The 27,223-nt window shown below is 27.7% G+C and overlaps 3 protein-coding genes across 4 annotated transcripts; 2 read left to right on the top strand and 1 right to left on the bottom strand.

Moving 5' to 3' along the window:
• Window positions 1–1,090: 1,090 nt before the first annotated feature.
• Window positions 1,091–2,615, top strand: Bm10518 (Uncharacterized protein; the record flags this gene model as incomplete). The annotated part of the gene is made up of 5 exons (XM_001901473.2): window positions 1,091–1,207; window positions 1,342–1,419; window positions 1,588–1,722; window positions 1,836–2,053; window positions 2,429–2,615. The coding sequence occupies 5 exons, from the start codon at window positions 1,091–1,093 to the stop codon at window positions 2,613–2,615; spliced, it is 735 nt and encodes a 244-aa protein (XP_001901508.2).
• A 14,930-nt stretch (window positions 2,616–17,545) lies between these two features.
• Window positions 17,546–21,269, top strand: Bma-snt-5 (Uncharacterized protein; the record flags this gene model as incomplete). Of its 2 annotated transcripts, XM_043082166.1 has the most annotated exons (9): window positions 17,546–17,637; window positions 18,746–18,878; window positions 19,051–19,212; window positions 19,354–19,503; window positions 19,839–19,967; window positions 20,039–20,159; window positions 20,451–20,622; window positions 20,779–20,902; window positions 21,186–21,269. In XM_043082166.1, the coding sequence occupies 9 exons, from the start codon at window positions 17,546–17,548 to the stop codon at window positions 21,267–21,269; spliced, it is 1,167 nt and encodes a 388-aa protein (XP_042938100.1). The 2 variants fall into 2 exon arrangements, with proteins under 2 accessions (XP_042938100.1, XP_042938101.1); XM_043082167.1 differs by lacking the exon at window positions 17,546–17,637 and having other exon boundaries at window positions 18,804–18,878.
• Window positions 21,270–22,720: 1,451 nt separating this feature from the next.
• Window positions 22,721–25,884, bottom strand: Bm10519 (Uncharacterized protein; the record flags this gene model as incomplete). The annotated part of the gene is made up of 8 exons (XM_001901475.2): window positions 22,721–22,813; window positions 22,891–23,020; window positions 23,135–23,228; window positions 23,358–23,429; window positions 23,725–23,824; window positions 24,263–24,417; window positions 24,954–25,053; window positions 25,681–25,884. The coding sequence occupies 8 exons, from the start codon at window positions 25,882–25,884 to the stop codon at window positions 22,721–22,723; spliced, it is 948 nt and encodes a 315-aa protein (XP_001901510.2).
• Between the last annotated feature and the right edge of the window lie 1,339 nt (window positions 25,885–27,223).

The raw sequence follows: 27,223 nt of genomic DNA, 5'->3' as shown, positions 1-27,223 counted from the left end.
ATCAGTGCTTTTGCTTTAAGAATTAAATAGTTTACAATGGCATACCTTTCTTTCAACCTTTACCAATGATTTTTTACAATCTTCAATAGATAAATTAATGCATGCAGAGATTGCCGTTTGCATGGAAAACATTTAAGTAAAATGAAATTTTTTAAAGAAAAAAAAAGTACATGCCATCTAACATTTCGCTTTCAATCTCCTCCAAATATCCAAATATTCCTGACTTCAGTAATATTTCAAGATATTTTGTTTGATACCAAGTTAATGCCAAAAAGTAAATTTTTTCGTTGAATAATAAGATATTGAAGAAATAAATTATCATTCATTCTCTGAAATAAATTTTATTTTAAAAATTGATACATTCATTTCATCTATTTACAATATTTCCGTTATCGGATCGCATTCTTCTTTACCTTAATATGCCGCGAAAACCGCCAGATTTTTACAATGCTTTAAATAAAATAAAATTATAATTTTGCAAGCATCAAATTGAATTAAAATTTTTTTTTTTGAAAATTGCATAAATAGATTCATTGACATTTTTAAATTTATTACCTATACAAGCTGGTGTGTTTATAGGTATAATTTCATTTTAATGCTGTCAATAGTCTCGCTGAACATAAATAGTAATATGAACCACTCATGTCCTTTGCTGAATTTATTATCCATCGTCTCCTTTTGCAACCATCTTTCTGGGCAGAGTACTGTTGTGATGAAATTGATGTGTTACTTATTTGACCTAACTGTTGACCTTTTCACCTGGGAAAAAACGAAGTTTCTTAAGAAAGCCTATTATTTAATTGGGCCACTTTTCGTTTTTCTTGGAAATATTTATATTTTACTTATCTCAATGATTTAATTATAAGTACCAAAAAAATATGGATATTGAGATATTTCGAAGTATCAAGAAGATTATTACATCATTTTTCTGTAATAATTTTCTTATCACATTTTAAAATTTTTTGAATTTTTTGAGAAACATAACAAAAACAGTAGCAGTGTCATTCATTTAACTTATCTTGGCTGCAATGATCGAACTGGCCAGTTGGAAAAGTAAGTATTGCAATTTCCAGGCCAAAATTAAGCACTAATGGCTACATTAGCAGAGCAGTTGAATCCCACTCCAGTGCAACAAGCTGAAAATGAACCGTCCATTATCGAAGAAGAAATTGTTGCATCAACTGTTGCAGGCGCAGATACGGAACAGGTGTTCCGGTTTTACCTGTTATATTTCTTTTTTCTTTAAAGTTTTCCGAAACATTCACTCACAAGCAATAAATTATATCTGTAATTTTTGCAACTACTCACTAGTTAACAAATAATAAAGTTTGTTTATTCCAGCTTTCTGACCTTTCGGAGGGGTATGAAGGCTCTTTAACAAGTACAAAGGGTTCTTCATCATTTTCATTCTGGTATCATGTAAGTTACATTTAAAATGTTAATTGACTTATTCTGGATTCTGAGACTATTTCCTGTATGCCAACGATGACATTTTAACGGTAATTCGAGAGCTCTAAATGCTGTTCACCTAAAAATTGATTTGTTCGAAATTGTTGTGAATTAATTTCATTATACGGAAATTTTCAGCGAATTGCTCCACTGGTGCGCAATAGGCAAGTACGAGTACTTTCGGTTATTAATTGTATCCTGACAATAATTAATTTATTTGTCATATTGCTTATCGTTACAAGCTGCTTTTGGTTGTTAGCGCTCAAAATTAAGGTCTGCGCTCAAGATTAAAATTTTTAATTTATATTCAACAAATAGTTTGATATTGCTTCCAATAAAGATACCGAAAAGACTGGATACAAACATAATATACCATGATATTATAGCATAGTCAACTGCTTGAACGTGACATGCCATGCTTTTATCGTTTTAAACCATGGTCTCAGTGCTCGGCAACCTGTTGGGATGACGGTGAACCGATGCCAGTTATGCAACGTGAAATAGATGAAAACAAATTAGTGATGACAAGAGGGAAAAATTTTGCGAAATGTCCATCGAATATTAAAGAAAAATTTATACAAAAAGCACCGTGTAATTTACAACGGCAAGTTTATTGATTCGTTAGTTAATACTAATAATGCACTCCTGATTTTTAACTAAATAATATTTAACATATATGTTAGGGAAATGAGTAAACAATTATTTACCATTACGTGATATTGCGTTCTTAACATTTTGAACTTTACTTTGTTCAGTAATTAACCTTTAGGTGGAATCTTTCATATCTTTACGACTAACTTGAAACATCAGGAAAATTGATCAAAAAAGTTACGCAAAAAAAAAGTAAATTATGATTGAACTGCTTAAAAATAAAGTTTTGAAAGAATTGAGTTGAAATATTTATGTTTATTGTGGTAGGTATTGACTTGGTTTGTTGAATGACTCCAAAAGCCTTTAGATTTTCAAATCAGATTTGCAGATGTCCACTGAAACTTAGTTCTTTCTCAAATTGGACCGATTGTTTACATAAGAATCCAGAACTACGAAAAGAAGGAGGATGTTATCAGATACGTATACTACCACTTGAAGATCGCTTAATTTACGTGGATACGTCAGAACTTACAAGAAATTGTTCAGCTGACAAATGCCCAGAATACATTCCTTAATTTGCATCACACTATATTTTACAATTCAATATTTTCTTATTCAAATAATTACCTAACTTGCTAAGACAAAAAAAAAATTTAATTTAATGGAAACGGTCAATACGCTATTTTGAATAGTTATTACGGTCTTTCCGATGCAAAATTTCATATTTCAACAAAATTTCATAAGCATATTTAATTTTAATAACAGAGATGTCACATTTGTTTTGCATTTTTGGGATTAAATAAATATTCATTTAAGTGGCGACTGTATTTGCTTATTGTTTTGTGTGATTGAAATTGTATTTAGGCCTATTGGAAATTCTGATAAATTAATGAATTTATGAAGCATTCAAGTTCGTCGCAAAAAAATTTTACAACTTTATCGTAGGGCATTAAATATTGGAGTGACTTCGAGAGACGTAGTTATCAATGTCAAAACTGAATTTAGTTGATCACTATGAATTTTAATCAGTGAATTCAATGAATTCATATTAAATATATAAGTTGTCATTTATAGACAAGTACTAACTAGAAATTCAAATTTTAATAGGTTAAGCAAAGTGGTAGGTATTTTAGGAAAATTTTTTTGAAATAACTGGTCTTGATTTGGGAAGTACTTATTTATTTAGTATGGTCTATCAATTTGTCTATCAATATAGTATGGTCTATCAATACTATCAATTTGGTTTATGAACTAGTTTTAAAAATTTCTGTCAATTGCTAAGTTTTCAAAATAGAACGCTTTTGTCATCATGAATTTTAATTATATTGTTAGCATAAAAAAATTATACATTTGTTTCAAATAAATTTCTAATTTTGGTTCGAAATAATATATGACCTTAACATTCTAAAAAAAAACAAATAAAAATACAAAACTTTTTTTAATTTAGTAATAAAAAACAAAGTTTTCATGGGAATATTAAAATGAATGTGAAGAAAACTATACAAATAAAAAAGCTCCGATAAAAGCAAATTTTTTTTCCTGAACGAACAAATTTTTCTTTTTTTATTAAATAATCAGCCCTTTAAATCAGCAAAAATCATCAATATAATTTAAATGTTTTTATTATTATTATTATTACCATTATTATTTACATATATTGAGGGACACGGCAAAAACTTAATTTTCTTTGGCATTCTTCAACAATTTAGGAAAAAAATGATGGATTCATTTTTACTGAACGATCAAATTTGTGCACCATTCAACAGTTTATTGAATAAATTATTCATAACTTTTAGATTACACTTTTAGGGCTAAAAAAAACTCTAAAGAGTGTTATAGCTGATGTAACTACGATTAGCTCTGTGTGATTTCTTTTTTCTTTTCCAAATGACAAAATGTTCTGTCATTTAGTTTCTTATTTGACATTTCATATGTCTTCCATCAAATCTAAAATAGGTGAAATTATTCGAAATGTTTAAAAATGGTTCAATAGGAGAAATAGTAAACTATGTTTGTTCTATATATTATTGTGATAGCTTTGGGAAGATAACTAGCAATGATAAAATTATTCGAAATGCACAATAAAATGTAGGATAAATGTAGTCATTTTGAAACAAACATGAAAGATTTTGATAGAAGAGTGTACAAGTTTAATAACTGATTAATTAATGAATGATTTGGAGTTTTTTTTAAATCTTATTTTTTGGTAATGAGCACGTTTGTGACAACTTAATGGTTCAGCCTTATTTATTTTACTGCTTGTGGAGCATTTTTTGAGTTTTACTTCGAAAGTTACTGTAAACCAATGGTTATGACAAGACTTTATCAACTGGAGAAAATCAATTCAATGATTAGTTGGTTTGATTTCCTCCAGTTCATGATTACCTTCAGTTCAGCTTTAATTTGTAAATAATTGGGATTTCTTCTGGTATTTCAGTATGAATTGCTTTATTCTATATGCTAGTCTTCATATCATTTACTGTCCAACCAAGTTAATTTAAATCTTTCTCTTACATAGGCATAACTATTCCGTATTGCACATCCTCTCAAGTTCGCCAAAAAAGCCGCAACAACTGAAAAGTGGCTGTTTCATTCTTTCACAATTTATGGCGAAAGCAGAATTTTAGGTATTTGTATATACCAAAAATTTAATTTTTATTTGGAATCACTCATTAAACTGTTAGAGAACTAAAAAAAAAAACAGTGGTATAATAATTCAAAACCAAATAAAATGATAGAAACATTTTCAAAAATGTCAGCTCTATCTTTTCATTCAATGATTTCATGACAAATCGAGATTTTAAAAGCATTGAAACGTTTAAAAAACAAACAGAAAAAAAAAATACTCAGAAGAGTCAGTTTTAGTGTCACTATTAAGTCTAATTCACACTGTTTTCTTGCGTGATAAAAGTGTTAATCTAATATTATTTGATCATTAAATGACAATTCATAAGAAATTATCATTTTTTCCTTCTTTGAATTATCATTTAGTGGCTGAAAAAAATTTTAAATATTTGACGAACAAAACCGCTCATTTTAAAGATTGACATACTTCACCTCTGACTAGGTTCAATTTCATAATTAGCATTATATCGAGAATATATAAAAGTGTTAAATTACTTGAAAAAATTAAAATCAACACACTTTACAGTTTGAGTATATTCAGTTTACAGGTGAGGCAATGTACACACTAATGCATTTAAAAGCACTGTAAATTCTCGAGATTTATCGAGAATTTCTCTAAACGTATTCTTTGCTATACTTTCATTGAACTGTTCCTATCTTATCCATCAGTTTTCTGAAGTTAAGAAAAATGTGAGTATTGTCTAACTCTAAAATGTTATAAATTATCCTTTCATCATTTCATGACTAAGGATTAAAGATCATCAGCTTGTATTACATCATTAGTTTAAGCGAAACTAAATTTGTTGTCATGTCTTAAGCTTAATTTAGCTAATAGTGCAAAAATCATTGAACTGATGCTAAATTTATAAGTTAACCTGATAATTTGGTTAAAATTTAATTTTAAGATTAATTAATATCGTTAATTTTTTGGTATAATATTCATTTACTATTGTTAGTATTTTGGGAACAAAAATTTTTTGAATTTTTTGGTAGAATTACAGTTTTGAAGGGATGTGATTTAATTCCAATATAATTATATATTCAAACAAAATTCTAAATTGAAATTTCATGAAAAGAAAGCAACAAAGCAATCTTTAAAACATGATCGTAGTGAAATTCTCATATTTGAATGCATAAAATTGAGTATATAATTAATATAATATAATTGAATTAATCGTTTTCATTTAAATTAATTTTCATTTTCATAGTATTTATTTGTTAATTATTTCAACTTATGACTTTCTATTTTGAGAATTTCCTCAAATTTTTTGCTTCAATTAGATCATCTTATGACTGCTTGTTTTGTTCATATTCGCTATTAATAAATTATTATCTTATCTACTTACTTATTAGCTTCCTTAGTTTTCTTTCTAATTTCTAGAGCATATATCTTTAATTAAAGCTTTCCATCATCTTTTTGCTATCTTAACAAAAAGTTTATCGCTGCTCTCTCGGTCACTAATTTATCAACAAAAAAAAAATATCCATCAATTTTTTTCATCATTTTTGTTTATTGTTCACAAAATGGAGTGCTTTGCACCTTTTTTGGAAAATTGCATTTTATATTTTTTTAATGAGCGTTAAACTTTTTTCCTATAAAAGAAATTTACCAATCGACTTTTTACCAATCAGTCAATCAACCTATCAACCAATCAATCAATCTATCTATAATATAAATATTTTTCATTAAAAAATAATCGGAGTTAAAGTTGTTTAGAAAATAAAATTGGAGCTATTAAGTCAACAAACGAATTTATAGGTGTGCAGTCATTAACACGTATCTGCTGATGGTTGTGTTTCACGTGATTCAAAGTAAAATGTTACCTTTTAGAAAACATTTTATGAATAAGCCGAATGGGTCATTGGCATCCTTCAATAAGAAAATCTCGTCCTGAATGATCTCAATAATCCACTTACTCTTTCGAATCGTAAAATAAAGGGTATGGAATCATTAGTTTTACTTCGTTGAAGAAAGATCAAAATTATACAAAATCTATAGGTTATCATCATCTCTTAAATTTATTATGAAATTCAAGCAAACAGAAATTGAAATCTCCCTTTATACAAATTATTCCTCAATTAATTAATTATTATTGAAATGTTTCTTCTTCGTCGTAAAGTGACACTTATTCGAACTTCTCCAAAAAATGAGAAAATATAATTTTATGCGCTATTATTATAGATTGCATGTTATAAAATAATCCACGAATGTTATTTTTTGATCTTTTTATATTTATTCACACATCAAAATTTCAGAAAAGAATGTTCTGACTTATACTGTTTAAATTTAAATTTAAACAAATTTTGTTCAATGTGAAAGGACAAAATGATTATCTGAAAAGAGCTCTTTAAATTTGAATTTCTAATTTTCGTTTCTCTAAAATATTTCAATTCCTTCGAAATTTAACAATTCTATATACGATGCTTATTGCACTGCTTTTAAATGCTGCAATTGTGTTTCAACAATCCCTTTCCTCTGGTCTTTTTTAGTTTTTTACTAACTGAAAAAAGTTTTAGAAATATTTCGAAGAAAAACTTTTTTTTTCATTTCCTCAGTTTTTTCATGTGTAAAGATTTTTCAGTTTAGGAATTTCAATATTTTGTAATTTTCCTTCTTTTCATCGTTAATCAGGCATAAAAGTTAATTTCTTTTTTATCAATGAAATGCTGACAAATTTCTTTACTTTTCCGAATAACAAGTGATATCTTCAAATCATTACACTGATTAGGAAACCTCGGTGTTAGTCACGTAAGCAAGAAAATTAAATTTTCAAAATTTAATAATCTTAAATTTCTCCCTCGTGTTTTTGAATAAAATCTGCTTAGAAATCCTTAGATGAGTTAAACATAAACTTAAATTGAGCTAATTTTTGCAATTCTTACTTTAGATCTTAAAATTACTAGTATCATTAAGATTAATAAAATGATTTTGGAGTAAAATAGAACAATACACCATTTTTGAGTTCATTTTAAAAACAATATTAATTTGTAATTATAATTTGTTGTTAAAGATTGACCATTTAGCTCTTCAATAAAGATAACAAAGATCACTAAGTCCAACCTTGGCATTTCCTTAGTGACAAACAATTGAAACTATTGATTTCAAACACATAAATTATACTTTACAAATTATACTTTCTGACTTCCTTAGTAACGGATAAAATTACCGCCATTTCTGTTACTGGGCTTTTGTCTTTCTTATACAACGTCTAATTTCTAAAACAATCAGCAGCATTTCATATCAATCAAAAATGTGTCTGTCAACTGATAACAAAGTTCTATGCAGATTGCATTCTTCCAGTAACTTCATATCAATTCTGATAATTTCTGTTAAATAAACACATCAGGGACAAATAATATATGCATTATAGTAGTTAATCTTAGCTAAGCCCACATAGATTAACGATTTAATCAGTGAACCATTTAATTTAATTAATGAATCATTTAATTAATGCATTGAATATTCTACAATGATGGATGTCCTAATAAACTTTATTCATTTTGCGAGAAATTCAATAGGTTCAGCGGCAAAAGTTGAAAATTATTAATCATTTTATATGCAATAATATTTTGTTAAGCAAATATGGAAATGGGATGATAACACGAATATTTTTTGTTTCCTTCTTCAGTTTAACAATAAAATGAATAAACAATTTTATTCTGCATAATTATCATCTATTTATTATGCTGCAAAAATGTATCATTAGAAGTATTCACCTTCAACTGAAAGGACCTTTTTTTTATCCGAAATATAATTCAACAAGTGACGATTCAATTATCTCACTTTGATAAATAATGTCCTCATGCTTCGTTTTTTTTTCTCCTTTTTATTCATTGAAATAGCTTTTAATCATCATCTTTTTGAAGCATATCTTTAAATGAATCGCTTGTTTATCGTTCACCGTAGTTTCTGCTTCAAAAAATGAAAGATTTTTCGTTTAATACACCAATTATTTGCCAACTTAAATCTTATTATTGCTGAGTTTTATGATTTTGATGTAAAAAATATTTAAAGAAATTTGTAAAATCATAGAATTTCTTCATCTTAAATAATGTCTTTATGCGTCGTCTTTTTTTTTGTATATTATATCATATATTTCGGCGACAACAGCATCAATGAAATTATGAATTCAACTTTTATAATTTAAAATATTAATTTTTATCATGAGGTTAATGGTGATGATAAAGTTTTGATTAGTGATGATAATAAAGAGATAATAGTGATGATGAACTTATCAGGAAAAAGAAAAGTAATATTTCTTTGCATGTGCTATAATAATTCTTTTTTCTCCGCCGATGTTCTCACTTCTCAACGGAGCAGAGATGACACATCATTTTTAAATTTTTGCAAGCAAAAACATAGATAATCGTGTTTTACGATATATTTCACTAAATAAAATATTCATATTTAACCTACAAATGTTAGCATAAGTTATAGTACACATCATAAGCCAAATTTTATCTATCAGTTTCTTACCATATTTGCTTGGTGTATTAAAATGAAGCATATGAATTAGAAATAATTATGTTATTGATAGTACTGAGCAAAGATGGGATAAGTTATTCTTGCATTTAACCAAATGTATGAAAAAGGAGGTAATTGTTGTTGACAAATTAAAATTTATCTATCCCTTCTCAAATGACATGTAAAATGCTAAAATGTTAATAAGGTAGAAGAGGAAGTGCATATTTCAGCGCTACGAAGTGGAAAATATTTCCGCAGAAAGAATTTTTTTTTTCCAAATGCATTCGTAAATGATAAAGTGAAATTGGAATATGTATGTATTGCAGATAAAGTTTGAAATTATTATTATCAAATCTAATTTTCCTTGTCGTTAATATTTTTCATTCTATTGAAATTTACGTGAAATATGTTTGTTCTATTTTGAAGATCAGTTTAAAAGAGCAAAAAACCATTATCTTTTGTAGTTATCCATATTGAAATGAAATTATTTTTTGCCTTTTGATGAGGCGTGAGAAGGATTTGAATAATTCAAATTCTCATTTCAAAAGTTATTTTCGTCACAAATGGGTAACTTTTATTTAATCGTTGGAAATCAATACTGACATTAATTCCCACAAAAAAATTTAATAATATTAATTTTTATAGCGAAATAAGAAAAGCGTTACTGTTTACAACATAATCATAAGTTTCAATGTCCGATTGAAATTATAACCCTTAACTAATATTACTGTTACATACACGTTTTTCACGTACACTATCACTTTACCTAACTTTTCCATTCACTTTTACTTGCTGATCTTCATGACATTTTTAGTTAATAAAACTACGTTTCTTACTTTACTCGAGATTCAAAAGAGTTTTCTTATGCTCAATATCAAATGAAAAACCTTGAAAAAAAGCATAAACAGAAACTATTTCAGGTAAAATTAAATGTGATACTATCATTCACGGTAACAGTGAGATCAATATTTCCGGTGGAAATCTTAGCAAACTTAAAAATCACAGATTTAAAAATGAATGCACTAACAATTCTAACTTCATGCATTATACTTAGCTTTTTATTGATTATCATTCTTGCTGTTTACATTATCATGCATTGGTGTCGAAACAAATCACAACTTCAGTCCGGCTTATTTCATCGCAGACGATATACCGGTATGTTTTTCTTATTTTTATCATCAATCAAAGTTTAACCAAGCTGACTTTATTTATGACACATTTGAGATAAACACAGTAAACACATACTTTTACGTGACTTTTACGTGACTGCTCCCTCAAAGGATGATATTTCAGAATATGGCTGTTTTAAACATTCTTTGAAATTTCATTTAAAGTAATATATTTAAAATAATACACTCACTTAAAATAGTACAGTGAAAATTAATTTAAAGTAACTTTCTTAATAAATAAAAATTGACTGAAAATGCAAAGTAACAAGTAGATTTCAAAGGAATTTTAGTTGATAAGCTAGTCAGATTGGTAGTTTTTTTTTTTTTTTTTTTTCTGTTGTTCCTATTTTATGATCTAATCGTAGTTTCCTTTTTACAAAAAAAAAAAAAAAAAAAGGAAAAAAGGAAAAAGATATACGTTAAAAAATTGTCAGATTCCTTATGCTACCTTCAGTTCGGTAAAAATTTATATGTAAAATTAGGTTTTAAAGGTAGCTGCTTTTCGAAAAAAAATGCAAAGAAAAATTTATGACAGTTGTAGAAATAATCTGAACAAATTTATCCATGTAAATAAAATAGGATGAGATTACAAAAAAAGTAATGCAAAATATGTTAATAGACAAAATGTCTGTTCATGGGACTGTGCGATAAATTAATTAATGATTCCAATGAAACAGTGTCAATTAGATGTCGGAAAAATTTTTGGAGCCTATAGAATCATACATTTTATATATAGCATTTTGTATTTTCTTTTTTTAATTAAATAAAACTAAAGAATACAGCTGTCTCTGCTAATTTTAAAACTTTCTCAGCTAACAAAAGATGTTTGGGAAATAAAAAGTGGAATGAAATTAAAAATATAGTTTGAAAGGAAGGAATTAATTTAATCTATTTCATTCATTTATTCTTTTATTGATACTTTTTCACTATTAATTTGTTTTTTTTTTCCTTTTTTAGGAAGTCTTTAGACAACCTATTATTATTTCTAAAAATTTAACAAAGAGAAATGAAAAAGTTGAACAAAAGGCATATAATCCAGAAAGACAAAAAAATTATATTTTCATATGAAATATTGAATAAAACAACATTTGTAAAGAAATATTAATAATTGGAACTGCACTGAACGTTTCGGATACTTTAGCAAACTGTAGTAATATTATCTAACTTGCGAAAAAAAGCGTTAAAATATTAAATAATTCTTTATATTATGATTTAAGAAGTCTAACTATTAAATTCGAATATTTTATGCATTTTTTAAATAAGTAATTCCTTATTATTATTGTCGCAGAACAAGTTATAAATTACGAATATACCAATTTTTTAAAAATCAGTTCTGCCATCCCTTTCTCATCTTTTTTTTCAAGTTTCTCTACATTAATAAACTCATCTTGCATTTATCAGTGGCCATACCACTTTACATCTCAGAGTTATCATTGGACAATTCAGTCGTTATCAAAAAGATAAGAATTTGAGATCAAAACCGAATAGAAGCAATATAAGATCGAAAAATTCTTAAAACTTGATTGTTGTCCTAATTTAAGTTGTAATGGTAAACATCTCTTTGAAAGAGTCAAACATTTATTTCAAGAATAAACTATTTCGTAGAATCAGATTGGGTTGAAAGGATTACGCAGAAATCAATGTGTAGCCTAGGCTAAGAAAATAGGATCAGGTTATATTTTGCTTTATCAGGCTCTAATTGGACAGGAAACTGATAGCAACATTGTCATTATCAGAGTTAAAAATGCAGAAACATTATGGCTATAATTTAGTTACGAACAATCATTTTAACCTTTAAGCATTTATTTTTATTTTCTATCGAATGCAATATGAGGAAGATATATTAAAAGTATCTTGGGAAAGAAAACTTTAGTACATATTTTTTGAATTTTTTTTTATGGCAAATAAATTATAAAAGCTTTTTCAGCTTGAAATGAGGTTTTTGTTTTTAATTCCACTTCCCACTTTCCCACTGAGTTTTTAAAATTTTTCAATTAATATTTTGATATCTTTCTGAATTTGAATTTTTAAAAGAATAGAAGATAGATGAATGATATTTACAAATAAGTTATTATTTTAGATCTCACAATGGATGATTCAAATCAGCTGATGCCAATAAATAAATGTATTGCTACAGCTAATGCGTTGAACTGCCAAGATGCTTCAGCTCGTTAGTTTTGAATTTCGCATAAATTATAATTTTTCGATCCCCTTCTCCTCTCCTTCCTCCTCCTTGTCATTTTCGCCAACTTCAATTTTCCTCTTTACTAGACATTTCCTATTTTCTTCTCTCGAATGATAGGAGTGAAGAATATTAAACATTTCTTATACTTTAAATAACCGCTTCACATACTTCAAATTAAGAAACTTTTACTTCGAAAAAGTAAGAATTTTGATTGCGAGCAGTTAATTTGGAAAATTCTTTTCTAAACTTAAATAATGTCTAAGGCCTTTTCTCTTTATTGTGACTGCAATTTGTCCTCAACGATATATTTTCCTTATTTACATCCTTATTAAAATGAATTTTTGATTTCTTTCTTTCTATGTATTTAGTTTTGGCAAAGTATGAGCTAATTTTTTACTAAATCCTAACAAACAGTTTAAATAGTAATTTGGCTAAGATTTATTACGTTTATGGAAAATGTGCTCTCTCCAGATTTAATCACGTATTATTTTTAGATTATCTAAAGATTATCAGTAAAAACATTCTAACCAAGTCATCAACCACTCCACAGTTTTGTTCAAAAGCTTTCTCCTAACAATTTCACTTTAGATAATAATTGAAGAATAAACCACCGTGAATTTATGGCCTCTTAATGAAATAGCAAGATTGCTTTAAGATCATTAGATGAGTCGCTTTAATTAATAAGCATCGTTCAATCAAAATTATTTTTCAGCCTGTCAAGTTATTTGATTATTAATTCAGATCTAATATTTCCGCTTATTAATTGAATTATGTTAAGGCTTTATTATACTAAATTTTTTTAGAACTTTTAGCTTCATTTATTACTTTAAGCATCAAGCATTAATATAGATATTAAAACGAGAAAATTCCATTATTAAACAAAATTCTTATTGGTAGCAGAAGATTTGATAAAAATTTGAAATTCCAGCATTATTTCCTCTTATAGTATTGCTTAAAGACGTATAACTTTTTACTGTAATCATATCATCCGTTTTTTGTTTCTTCTTGCTAAAAAAAAAAATCCAATTGAAAAATACAGTCAGTACTGTACAGAATTACATATATACCATATTGAGACAATTAAATTTTGAACAGTTTTCTGTTAAGACTAGTATGAAATATTTGGTTATTTGAGAAATGTGAAATAAAAATGAAAAACTTCAATAATCGTTGTTTAATTTTAAGCACATTGATATTAAAAAATATTCTTTTACTCATCTTAAATCCATTAATTTCCTCTTTTTTTTTATAAGAAAGCTTTTAGAAAAGCCTTTTTAACATTCTCATATTTTGACAAGAAAGTTTTTTTTTTTCTTTTCTAAGAAACTATCCAATTTTTGAAGAAATAATCAAAGTTTACATAGGCACAAATCGTACAATATCTGGTGGATGAATATAAATTACAAACGAATCAATCAATAAGTCTATGCTTCATCATTGTACGCTTTTTGAGATTGGCATTTATTCCTTCTATCCACTAATCCCCTCGAGACTGACTTCATATTTTTAAAATTACAAAATAATAGAATTGAAGAAACCAACTCATAAAGCGTCCAAAATTTGCATCTATTCTGATGGTTAGAATGCAAACATTCGGAAAATGTTATTATTGCTTAATGAAATGAATTCAAGTTTCTTTTCTTTCATTCGGTTTATATACGTTTCGGTCTAATTTCATGCATTTTCAAACTTTTAAATACAGTTTGTCATTTTTCATTTGCATTTTTAGCTAGGCTATTATGACTGACTTTTATTCATATTTCTTGGATAACACAAAAAGTATTATAGTATTGAATTCCAGATTTCGACAGGTATACAGCAAATAGCTGACTAATTATTATATTACATCCCAGAATGAGTCATACAGCTGGTTCCATGCAGCTTATGCAAAGTTTACTGTAACTTAGTTTTTTTTCGATTCAGAAGAAGCAATGAAAGACATTTAGAATGATCGAAAAATCCGGATAACTCCAGACTAAAACTTAATTTATCTATGAATTTAAAAGTTTTTTAAAGTATTTTTTGCTGGTTATAAATCATTTAATGCAAAATGCCCTCAAAACAAAAATGCCATTGTTTTTCAATTGACGTTACAGCTGTTTGTAGTAAAAAATCTATGTCAGAAGGGAGTGTAATCATAAATTATTTTTTTTAAAAAAAAAACGCAAATACATTACTATGCATTACTAATATGTCATTTTAAAACTTCTAATATCTTACCTCTCTCTCTCTCTCCTCCACTCTCTCTTTTTCTTCAAGAACTTTTGGAGGAAACTATTCTGCTTCTTGAAGTTTACATTTTTGGCCTCTCTTATCAAATTTCAATAAAGATTTGATAGAATTTGAAAAGTGGAAGAGAAAGAAGATGATGAGAATGAGGTACATTTTTGTCAATAAATGTTTTATTTGTATATTAAAATTATTTACAAAAAAGGAGATTTTTAAATTTATTATTACCTTTAGTGAACGATTTGGCATTACTATCAAATGATTACTTATTACCTGTTTTACAAGTTATAGAATTCACTTTTAATGTTTTAAACCAATATTAGCTTTTTTAGGAAATGAAAAGAAGTTAGTTCGATTTAGTTCGAAATCAGTTCGCTGCAATAATCTTTTTTCGATTAATTTTGAAATATTTAAAAAGCTAATATTGGTTCAAAATCATTTGATACTTTCGAACTTTTATAACTATTTTAAACTAAACTTTTGCCATTCTTGAAATTTTAAGAAAAATTTCTGCTTCCTTAACTTTCTGCTTTTAATAAAAGTGAATTTCGAAAATGAAAGGATGAAGAAAAATTGATTAATTCATGCTCTATTGTTAAATGCTTCAAGTCAATCAGTGAAGTGCATAATAAGTTTACATATTTTGATCATCACTAGTAGATAATGCTTTATAGTTATAACCATTTTGTCCGTTCATCCGACCGGTCATTCAGTCCGTTTAGGAATTACTGATTCGGAATCGTTTTTGTGAGAAACTTTAAAATTTTTTTTAGTGATTCTAAAGAATATACATATTGCGTTTTTGTATAATTTAAGTTCGACTTTCTTGAAAAATTTTCTGTGATTGCAAGATTTCGCGTGCGGTGTCTAAAACATTTGCTAGGCCAAAAAGTGTGACTTTATCTCTTTCAGAATAATTCTATTTTCACCATTCTATTTCTCGATGATTGGTATACTATATGCCAATCATCGAGAGTCACTGCAAAACTTGAGACATTTATCAAGACTGAATAAAAATTTTTATTGAAGTTAAATTTTTTATTTGTCTTTAAAATTTAATAATCAATCATTTGATAAGAAGTTTAGACGAAATAGCCAAAATGATTTTAGTTGCAATTTTATTTTGGAGAAACCTGAAGCAATAATTCAGAAAATTGATAGATTTTTAGCTTGGCTAATAATTTCATTTTTTAAATGAAAACATTAGTATAACATTTATGGAATGAGTGAAAGTCATAATCTACTGAAAGGCGGTAGGATTTGAAAAGTTCAAACAAACAAATTCCAACTATCGAAGTTTTTTCAAACTGTCATCCCGCTTGGCTTTACTCTATTACACTTACTTATCACATAACGTTAATCGTAATCCTTCATTTCTTTTCATCCGCAATATAATGTTCATTTCTCATTAATTTTTAATAGTTCTTTAGCATTTAAGTATCTCGAAAGGATGTTTTTATTTTTTCCAAAGAAAAAAGTTTTCTTTTTATTTTATCAAAAATGAATTCTGAAAATAATTTTGGTCATTTAAGGAGGATTTGAGTTATCTCCTACTAATCTTTTCATTGTAATAGGATGAATATGGTTTAAAATTTATTTCGTCAGTATTTTTATTCATATAAACGATTAATAACTTTTTGGAAAAGTTTTAAACTCCATGAAAATTTATCGTGGCATTAATTTGAATTTGAGTATTTTTCTATTTTCAGTATCCTTTAGAAGTCTGAGATATTTTAGAATGTTTGCAAGTTTTTTTTGTTTTGCATCCGAATGTTGTTAGTATAATTATCTAATTGATTTCAATCCTGGTAAAATGAAAGTTCAATAGTTAATTTTATTTTCAACAATCAAAACAACAGTATTTTTTATAGTAATGAAGTGGCTAAAAGAAAAAATTTTTTTCAAGTTTACTGAAGCATTTAACCAATTGTCACTGATTGGACCATTTCTTACTTCTAATTATTTCTGTAGCCATAAAACTTTGTTGTTTTATGGAAGTGAAAAAATTGGAAATATGTTATTTTTCTGATATTAAAATTTTAGCTTTCTTACTGAGACAATAAATTTCAACAAAAAAAAAAAAAAAACTGCAATCGGAAATAAATTAGTAAGGAAAATGATCTCTGTTTATGTAAATTTCTACGAAACTTGTTTCGTTCTACCTATTCGAAAAACTTTTATATTTCGTTGCAATTTTATAATTAAAATTAAAAAAAAAAAGTTTTTTCATGCTCACTTAACTTGCATCCGTGACAATTATTCTTAATATAAATATTTAACAAGGAGAGATTTGATAATATAATATAAAAGTTAAAATAAATAAGTGTTTCTGAAGTGGAAGAGCAAAATAGCAAATTAGTATCAACAATGAGATTTTTTTGTTTAAAATAAATACAGATTCATCAATTTTGATGGTTGTTTCTAAATATATTTCTAAAATATGAATGTAATTTGAAATTAAGTTCGTTTCTCTACTTTTATTGAACTACAGAACAATACGGAAATTTCATTGGAATTTGAAACATAAATTTATTTGTCCATCTTTTTTGACTGATAATGGTAATAAATAATAATAATAATAATAATAATAATAATAATAATAATAATAATAATAATAATAGGGTATTAATGATATAGACTGACATGCACAATTCAGTTTGTACACCTATATAATATCTTAGAATATGAAGTATTGATTATACTTTATCATGCTATCAATAAAGTAATGATTTAGTCTTTTATTTGTAAATAAGAAAAATATAAAAGTTTCAATATCAAAAACATTTATTCTTTTTTCTTTCGATTTATTAACTGGATGAAAATGTTGCAGAAATGTACGATTTCTATCAACAACAACGTTCACCGTTAAGTGATAAAAAAGAATATAACAATTTTTCACAAGAAACGTTTTGTTCACGGAAAAAGTTTGTTTGCCATTTTCATAAATTGGAAATTCCTTCTTAAGGTTTGATTTTATATTCAGTGCTATCAAACATAAAAATAATCGAAGTTAATTTTTAAATGCATTGATTGAATAATACTTGAAGGAAATTTTATTCAGTCCAAAGTGTTTACAGCTTCAAAATAGTTATTGTTTCTTTAAGTACCACTTAAAAGCAGAAACAATGATGAAATGTCATTTAAATTTTACATTCACTAATTTAAATGCCTATGGAAACCATAAAAGAATGTGTAGAAGTAAACCGATAGTTCATTAAAAAAATTTTTTACAGGTTTGATATAAATTTAAATCAATCATCTCATTCTAATCCTGTAATGTTTACTAAGCTGTTGTCTTTAAAAAAAAAAAAAAATTAGTTCTTTTTTTTTTCTTTCATTTTACCATTCTTTGCCACATTTCATTCTCTTTTGATTAAAATTTAAAAAAATTTCTTTTCTTATTCATATCAAGTTTGTAGTAATAAATAATTATATCAAATTTTGAGTAAAACATGAAAAATATTATTATCAAACATTGAAGTTAATGAAAAAGAAAAAAAAAAAATCGTGCCAAAATATTAGGGAAAAAATGAAAGCGATGAAAAGATTCATTAATTCACAATTGTCAATAATCCGTTTGAATTCAAAAATGTCCGATTGATCTTCTAAAACATTACTGTTACACCAACGTATCATTTTCATTCTAATTAAGATCCTTAATCGCTTAATGCAGTTGTAGCTTAATGATACTAATTTCTCTTATATTCATTTTTCTTTTCTTGTTCTAATATTCGCTTATCTTTTTTATTTTCAAACTATTTTCTTTTAATTTTTCTTCTATTATTATTTTATTAATTTTTTTTTTTTTTTTTTGAAACTTTAATATGCAATTCTATGATTTGCTTCTGTGAAAAATGTTATTAGATAGGTTTAATTTGAGCAAGAGGAAATTTGTAAGGATTTATAAGCAATGTTGTTTACGCTTAATATTTTCTTTCGATACGAAAAGGGAAAAATTTAGTTCAAAAATTTCACGTCGTCGGAATTATTCGATGTTTTTACTTTCTCTGTAATTCTGTTTATTTCTTTCAGTTTGTGTAAGAAATCACTACTCAGTCGTGTCCCAAGCATTACTTCATTCTGCAATGATATGACGGAATCAAAACACAATGGTTTGCCAATAACTCCAACATTTATGGATGACAAACAAGCTGGTAATTGTCAGGTGACAAATATGCATGATATGACACGTTTACTTATAGTGGCGTTCATTCTTTTCTGTAGATGAATATTTCAAATAGTTATTCTAATCTTTCATATTGAAAGGTAATGCTACATTCAAATTGACATCAATAAGATAGATTGATTCTCTAAATAGTCTGAAATTACAAGTTCAGGAAGATGATGAATGTTCCGTGAAACATTATGAATCCGGTTTTTGCGAAAAATCTCCTGATCTCTGCTGTGTTAGAGGAACATTAACATTTTCGCTTCGTTATGATTTCATTCATCGTGTATTAATGGTCCACGTCATTCGAGCTAATGGTATCCCTGCTGAAGTAAGATTTGAAGATTTTTTTTTGAAATCAGTTTCATAAATTTTTAAATTTTGGCTGAAAATATATTGTAGGATTAAATTATTATTGCCTTAACTCTTGTCCTGGATTCTTTCTTTCTTATTAATCACCATAAAAACTCAGAATTCGGAACCGTATGTAAAACTTTGTCTATTACCGGAAAGACGGAATCAATATAAAACTCGCATTTTCAAAAATTGCTCTGATCCAGAATGCAACGAAATGTTTTCATTTGATGTCAGTCATGCCAATTTATCAAGCAGAATGTTACAGGTAAGTTTTTTTTTTTAAGAAAACTATTTAACAGTAAGTAATTTCCTGCTTTCTACATGAATATCTAAAACCTATTCCATTTAGGTTAATTAAAGAATAGTTAATCCATCAATTAATATCACTGCTGTGAACTACACATTCCTACTCAATTCATTAACTTCTCTTTGGTTTGTGATAGGAAAAAATGATTGATAAAATTTATAAAAATAAACTGTTGAAGTGAAAATGATCAGTACTACCTTCAACTAATTATTATCGCAATTGATCATTCTGCAATCGATCTTGCAATAATCTATGATGACGAAATATGTAAGGAGTTTATGGATTTTTTACAGTTCACTGTGTACAATTTTGTTCGTTTTACGCGACATGGTCTCGTAGGTAACGTCATCTTGCGTGATTTGTTCGAGAAATCAGAGCTTAGCACGTGGACTGAACATACTATGCAAATTATCGGCACTCCGGTTTGTTTTCTGTGTCAAATGATTATTCACTCAGAATTTTGTGTTACTTTGACAATGACATTCTTTTTTAGGGTAAAGATGATTTCGGTGACTTATTGGTTTATTTGTCATATTCCATAGCTGATCGAAAATTATACGTTACGGTCTCAAAAGCATATAATTTAAGACCAATGGATATTACCGGTGCTTCAGGCAAGCATTAATTTTTTTTAGCACTCGATAAAATTCTTAAAAAGAGTCATAGTAATATGGCTAGAGTAAGTTCAATCCATCCATATGTGATGGCGGTTTTTAGAAACTTGCAAATAACCGCACCATTCTTTTTAAAATGCTTTGGCTTTAATTTATGCTTTTTCTAATTTTTTATTTCAATTTAATTTGTTCACACAGTTTAGAAAATGAAAAGAAATAATTCTGCTTGACATTATGTCAACAACAATGTTACTAATAAAAAAGAATTTAAATTTATGATTTTCCTTTCAGATCCTTATGTTAAAATCGAACAAATTTATCAACGACGACGTGTGAAAGCACGTAAAACGTCAATCAAGCGAGCTAATTTAAATCCCGTATATCACGAGTGCCTCGAATTTGACCTTCCTTTGAATGAGATCGAAGGAACTGATTTATTAGTTCGCGTAATGGATTGGGATAGGTAAGAATTAGTTCAGAATATTGCTTAAATTATTGTTATTTATCAAAGCCAACAGCATTTATTGATCTGTTTAACAATGAAAACAATTTTAATTTTAATTACTTGAATCTGCTGTTAACATTTGTTTAAAATTATTTAAAACTTTGTACTTTATAGGATTGGTCATGATGATTTGCTTGGTTGTTGTATCATTGGTAATAATAGTCCAATGCCAGAAGGCAGGAAACAATGGATGGATTGTTTCAGGGATTTAACTATTAATGCGATTTGTGACGACTCGGTTGGTATAAAGTTTAACTTTCCTTTTTCATTGGCAATTTAATTTAACTTTCAGAGATGAAATTTAGGAGCTTTTATAAACCAATACTCGTGAAATGATTAAGTTATTTTAGTCATTTTTGATCATCGCATTATTTTTATATATGAACAATTGAGATAAAAGATATACATCAGTTTTTGATGATGTTTGCATAAATAGAATCCTTGCTAGAAGTGCTCATTATGGAATGTTTGCATAAATAGAATCCTTGCTAGAAGTGCTCATTATGTTAAAAAGATTTCAGGATCGTCAACCTGTTGGTACCTGGTATAGTATTCTGGATGAAGTACCGGAAGAGTTTCGCAAAGTTCCAAAAGCGAAGAAATGAGATGTGAGAATTAATAAATGAAACCTTTGCACTAAGTAGGATAACCGGCCAAGAAAGAAAGGAGATAATGGAGGGAGAAGAATTGATTAAAGGAGATCGACCAGTTGTCACATAAAGATAATTACGAGCAGCTCATTGAAAGAAATCGTAAGATCGTTGTCGAATGTGTGAATGTCCAAGCTGTAGAGATAGATGATGCTGAAGTAATGAGAAGAAATGAAGGAATCTTTGAGATGTATTTTGATTATGAAAATGGTTCGAGACTTTACATATAGTGAGAAAGGAGGAAAAAAAAGAAGCTCAGAAAACTTTTTTTCACTTGAAATTTTGAATTATTTCTCGACACTTCTTCAGAATATTAGCAAAGAAATTCTCTCATGGAACTCTCATACTTTATCGATCGCTACATCATTTCACTGAAGCTTTATAATGGTGTCTTATCTTCTATACTTTTTTTGTGTCTTTTCTCAATTCAGATTTTATCGATTCATTAAGTTCTTTCGATTTGACAAAAAAAAAACACGAAAGGAGAAAGATTTTTTCTTCATTTATTCTTGAGAAAATCTTAATTTATGAATTTATATGACGAATTATAATTTTTTTTTTCGAATTTTCCTTTTTACCTCTTAATTTGATTTTCTATTTGAGCTCCTCATTTGGAATTTTATGCAATAATAGTTTTTCTAGAAAAGTCACTCAAAAGTTAGTGACTTTTTAACGTTAAGTTTACAAGAAAAGTTTCTTCTGCGTAAATATTTGAGTTTTCCGGAAAGCCGAAAAGTGTGTTGTTCATACGAATTTGTGTTCAATTCCTCTTCAAATTTGTGACGGAAATTAGAACTCAACGTTTTTTCGTTTCGGAATACGGGTTTATTTCCGTCTAATGATTGCTTTAAATTATTATTTTACTACAAATGAACGCTTACATAACATGAAATTAATTAAATTAGACATCGCATAGCGATCTCTCAAAACTTATATACCCAATAAAAATCCATGCGAGATGAGCATTCACCTATTACGGTTATGTTTATCATTGTTTTTGTTAGTATTATTGACATTCTGATAAATAACTGATTGTATCGCATTACACTCTGAATCTAAACTTTCCAAACATATTAAAATTGATAGAATGGACTCTGTGAGACAACGGTTTTGTTTATGAGCACTAAATGACAGAGAACCCAGTAATCAATAGTGACAAAAATATACCTTTGGTCACATTATTGGGGACAGAGACATACTGATGCTTACCAAAGGGCTTAGTTCTCACCGATATTTTGTGATGAAATGTTGAAAATTTTGAAGTGAGATTATGTAATCACTGCAATTTACTGCTAATGAATTGATGCTAACATGAAAAAAAAAATTTTAAACGTTTCCCAAGGAAAAATTTGAAAGTGCAAAGCTTTCAAAGTACACATTCCAAAGTTTCTACTCTTTTTTATAAGCTACTGTTCTTTTATATCATCAACAATTTCCTCGTCGAATGCAATATTTTCAAAAGTTGAACTGTATTCTGACGCTGAATTCATCGAAGAATTCTGAAATGAGCAACTCGCAACGTTTTATTGCAAATTTTACAAAAAAATTTCTAGCTAAAATTCGAGATTTCAATAACCTGAACATCATCTCTGATAGTATTGGAAATAGATCCTTCATTACGCAGCAATTCAAGTTCATCTTCAGTTTTCGCACCCCTCCAATGAACTGCTTCATAGACTGAATTTTGTTTCGACAACCCTCGAAAACTAAAATTGTTTATTTAGCGTTTCTCACAACTGAAGGCTTCTCAAATTCTAGTTGAATTAAAAAGATTATAATTAGTCCCACTTTAAAGGTAGGCAGTCAGTACAAGTGCTTACTTGGTAAAATCGAAATTTCGCCTAATTGTCAAGATGACTCCAATGACAACTGCACCAACGGCAAGCAGTAAAATGAGAGTCAGTATAAGATCATCTGAAGTGAAAATTCGAATGTCATTAACAATCTGATGTAGAAAATTTGAAATTATTCGAGTGACTACGAGAAATTACAGACTTCCAAACCCGGAGAAAAAAAAAAAAGACTGATGAATTTAAAGAATACCTTTAACCAAAGTATGAAAATCCACCGAAACTATCTCTTCAATTTCGGTCACTGTCATTGAATGCAAAACTTCTATAAATTTTTTAACTGGTTCAATTTAGAAATCGATCGATAAAATTTGCATCTTTGCTGCATCCCTATTAAAATTTTTTACTAACTTTTTAAAATTTTGAGAAAAAAAATTTGAGGAAAATTAGTACTGCTGAAAACCACAAATAGATTAATCAGCGATATTGATATCACCAATATAGACAGATTAAAGATGAGTTTTGTGAACCTCTTTGTCTAAATTAATTTACCTCAACATAACATAAAATTTTTGGCTTATCTAAATTTGATTTATATTTTATAACTTAGCAAGTATTACCATAATTATTCTGCACAAATCCGGCTAAATCTTTCAATATGCTACGATAGATTTGTTCATCGAATGGATGTGTTGCGTTCTGTCGTGCAAGAACAACGACCTCAACAATAAATTGTACACAGAGACTAAAGTTAAAATTGAAAGTGCAGAAAACATGGCATTATTTAATTATTATTTTTTGCTTATTATTTATAAAATACTTGTTTCCTCTGCTGATATATCCCAGATCTAAATGTTAGCCAAGTGTCCCATTCAAGTTTCTATCTTCGATGAAGTCCCAAATTATAAGGAAGAATTTCACTTGATTAAAAAGTGCCAACATTGCAACTTAGTCTATATTTGTCAAATTATTTACAAACTATGTTAATTTCTGAACTTAAAAAAAACTTTAAATAAATTATTAACTCGTGCAAATGGACAATAATAGATGTAAAATATATGTAAACTAAATTGTAGTTTCTTCATAAGAGATAACAAAACGATTCGTAATAAACTTTGTTATATTTTTTTATCACAGCATTCTCATTTTTCATGCTACCTGGTATTGCGGCAAAGAATCATTATGATCGATACGTAAACTGGCAATATTCAATTCGTATTTATTCACGATTCTATTTTCCTTTTCATAATTTTCGACTTGTTTTTGAAATTTGTCAAAGTTGAATAATGTTGCGCGAAAACGAAGCATGGAACCTAAGAGTAAAAATAATGATACTAGTGCATATTTCTGGATTTCAAATCCCGTAGGAAATTCTTGCTAGGAAATGGTAGTAGTGACAATGATTATATTAGCAGCAAATATCTAAATTTCAAATCCCTGAAGAGTTTCTTTGTAAAATATCCCACTTCATCTTTACGGAAAATTTCTGAAACTGAAAACTATAGAAAGCATCGAAATTTGCATAGCATCGAATTTAAAAAAAAAACTAAATTCTATGAAAGTACATGAGAATGCTTACTTTTTTTCACTGAGAAAATACCAAATCATAAGGGAAAAGAAAAAACTTTAATGAAAAAATCTTCCAGCAATTTTTTTCGTTTTTTATGAGTAATAAGGAAGAAAAAAGAACAAGAAACAATTATTATTGACAGTGCTAAACTAATTACTTACTTCTTGGGTCGATGTTTTGACCTATCAAAAGTACGGTCTTTAATAAATGAAGCAATATCTATTACCCATTTTCTCTCCTTCCTCTAATTATTATTTTAGATCCAATTTTCAAGCTTACCACATATTTCGCAGCAATGGCCAATTGGTTGAAGCATTCGACTGCATTTCGGTGCTGTTTTTGATTGGCACTGTTGATAGGAACATATCAAAGCCAATTTCTGCAAGTTGGCCTAAGTAAGTTATGAACACTTTCCAAGGCGGATCTCAGTTAAAAATTATCATATTTTTTTTTTCATTCCGTAATTTGTACAACAGATTCCATAGAGCTGGGATTACGCAATAAAATGGTTACAGGTCAAGCAATCAACAGGTCAATGATTGTCCATTGATACTGCAACTTTGAGTTTGGAAAGAAAGAAAGTAACATTTTACTCGAATCGAATTCCTAAATTATCACAAAATGAAGCAAATCATTGATTTTGGTATGCACTCATGAAATTTTCAAAAACAATGCCTGATCAATTGCAGGCTTTAAACATCAAAAATGGAATTGCGAATTTCTCCTTTATCCGTCGTATTTTTTAACTGATCGCTCCTAAGCAGCAAATCATCTCCTACAGAAAAACGTTTCCACAAACACCGATTCGGAAAAAATTTACAGCAGTTCATCGAATTTTGAAGCACAGATTTTTCTGTTAACATGTCAGCTTACTTTTTTCTAGCTAATTATTGCAATCTATACATTGATTAATGTTTATAAAACTTAAAAATTCTAAACCTTTCAAAAAATTTACGAAGAATTAAACTTTAGAATCTGAAATAGTAATTCTGCACAAATTGATTACTTCGGCTTCCAAATTGCTATTAAATTGACCAGCACTGTGTTTCGCTTCTGTTTCACCCATAATTGTTACAGTATTCCTGAATTTAGGCCATTGATAATTGATGCCATTAATTCTTCGCTCAGATTTAAGCTTCGGTGCCAAATCAAATTGATATTGACCTTCGACAGATGGCAAAAAGGAATCATTGAAGGTCTCATTGCTCATATTCTACAATCAGTGCATTCAAATTATCATCGCATAAGCAGGAAATTTTATCATTTTATCATTTTGGTCACTATTAATCAAATTAAACCATAGAAAAACACGTGCAAGTTTAGTTTATGATGAGTGGTCACTGAATAGATGACTTATCCTTTAGTGAAATTCTCTCACTAGATAATATATCATAATATCTAAAAAATGTGGTAAAGACTAGAAAATTTTTAATTTTATTCCAGAAAAGAAGATGTATCTAAATGGTAATCATTTCAAAGTGTCTTGTGTCAAAATCTCAGTTTAAAATTTAATTTTGATAAATCGTATTTCTGACTATTTGACATCCACCATTATCACTTCATTTTCAATATTTACTTCATTGCTGCTGAAATTGAATATTTTCGTTTTCAAAATAACAAAAATATTGCTCATTTATTGCCTATTGAAGAAAATAAAAAATATTCAGTATGCGTGACTTCAAACTCTTTTAAATAAACATATTTACTACACTAAGACTCATTTTCCTTATTTTTTATAGTGTAAGGATCTGCCGAAAATTTTCTTAGAAAAGAGAGAAAACAAATCTAATATTATCGAGTTTATTAATAATCTTTTTTTCCAAAATTTTCTTCAAAATTTTCAAAAATTTATCAAAAATTAACAGCTTGATATCAACATGTATGCCTTTTTGCAAACAGCAATAAATCAAATGTGTAGGAGCAGTGTTTTAAATTTCGAGGTGAAGGATTTTTTAAAAACAAACAGATCAGTGTTTTAATGGTTTGTCATTTTAAACTGGAAAGATTTATTGATTATCCTGATAAATAAATCAGATTTTCTAGAAGTGAAGTTATAGGTACTTTTATGGCATGATCGAGAGTGGGATAGAATGAGTAAAGCTATAAGACTTGAAGAAAATGTTATTTCTTTCAAACAAAAGCTATTTTCTGTTTTGGATATTTTTAACTTTTGTTGCAATTATCTGCAGACTATTGAATTCTTTCATTTTTCATTAACTGTTTCAAAATTTTCTGGCTATTCAAAATTGAAATGACCGAAAAAAAGTTTAAGACTTTGATATAGATAAGAAGTAAAGAGTTATCAATAGTTGACATATCATCATATTTCGACCTCATAATATTTTTGAAACTGAGATTTATTGTCTTAAATTGCTAAGATTGCTAAGACACTAATATTGCTATAACACAGAATTTAATATAATAAAAGCAAGTGAAATGTTAGGGTGTATCCTGAAATTAACTTTTTCCAAAAGATCAAGTACCACTATCTATGAATTATGAGTTGAATTGGTTATAAAAAGTAAAAACAAGAGAAGTAGACAAAAGAA

Source organism: Brugia malayi (genome assembly GCF_000002995.4).
Source record: "Brugia malayi strain FR3 genome assembly, contig: Bm_v4_Chr4_scaffold_001, whole genome shotgun sequence".
NCBI lineage: Eukaryota > Metazoa > Nematoda > Chromadorea > Rhabditida > Onchocercidae > Brugia > Brugia malayi.
Note: the sequence above shows the minus strand (reverse complement) of the source record. Positions and strands in the feature narration are given on the sequence as shown.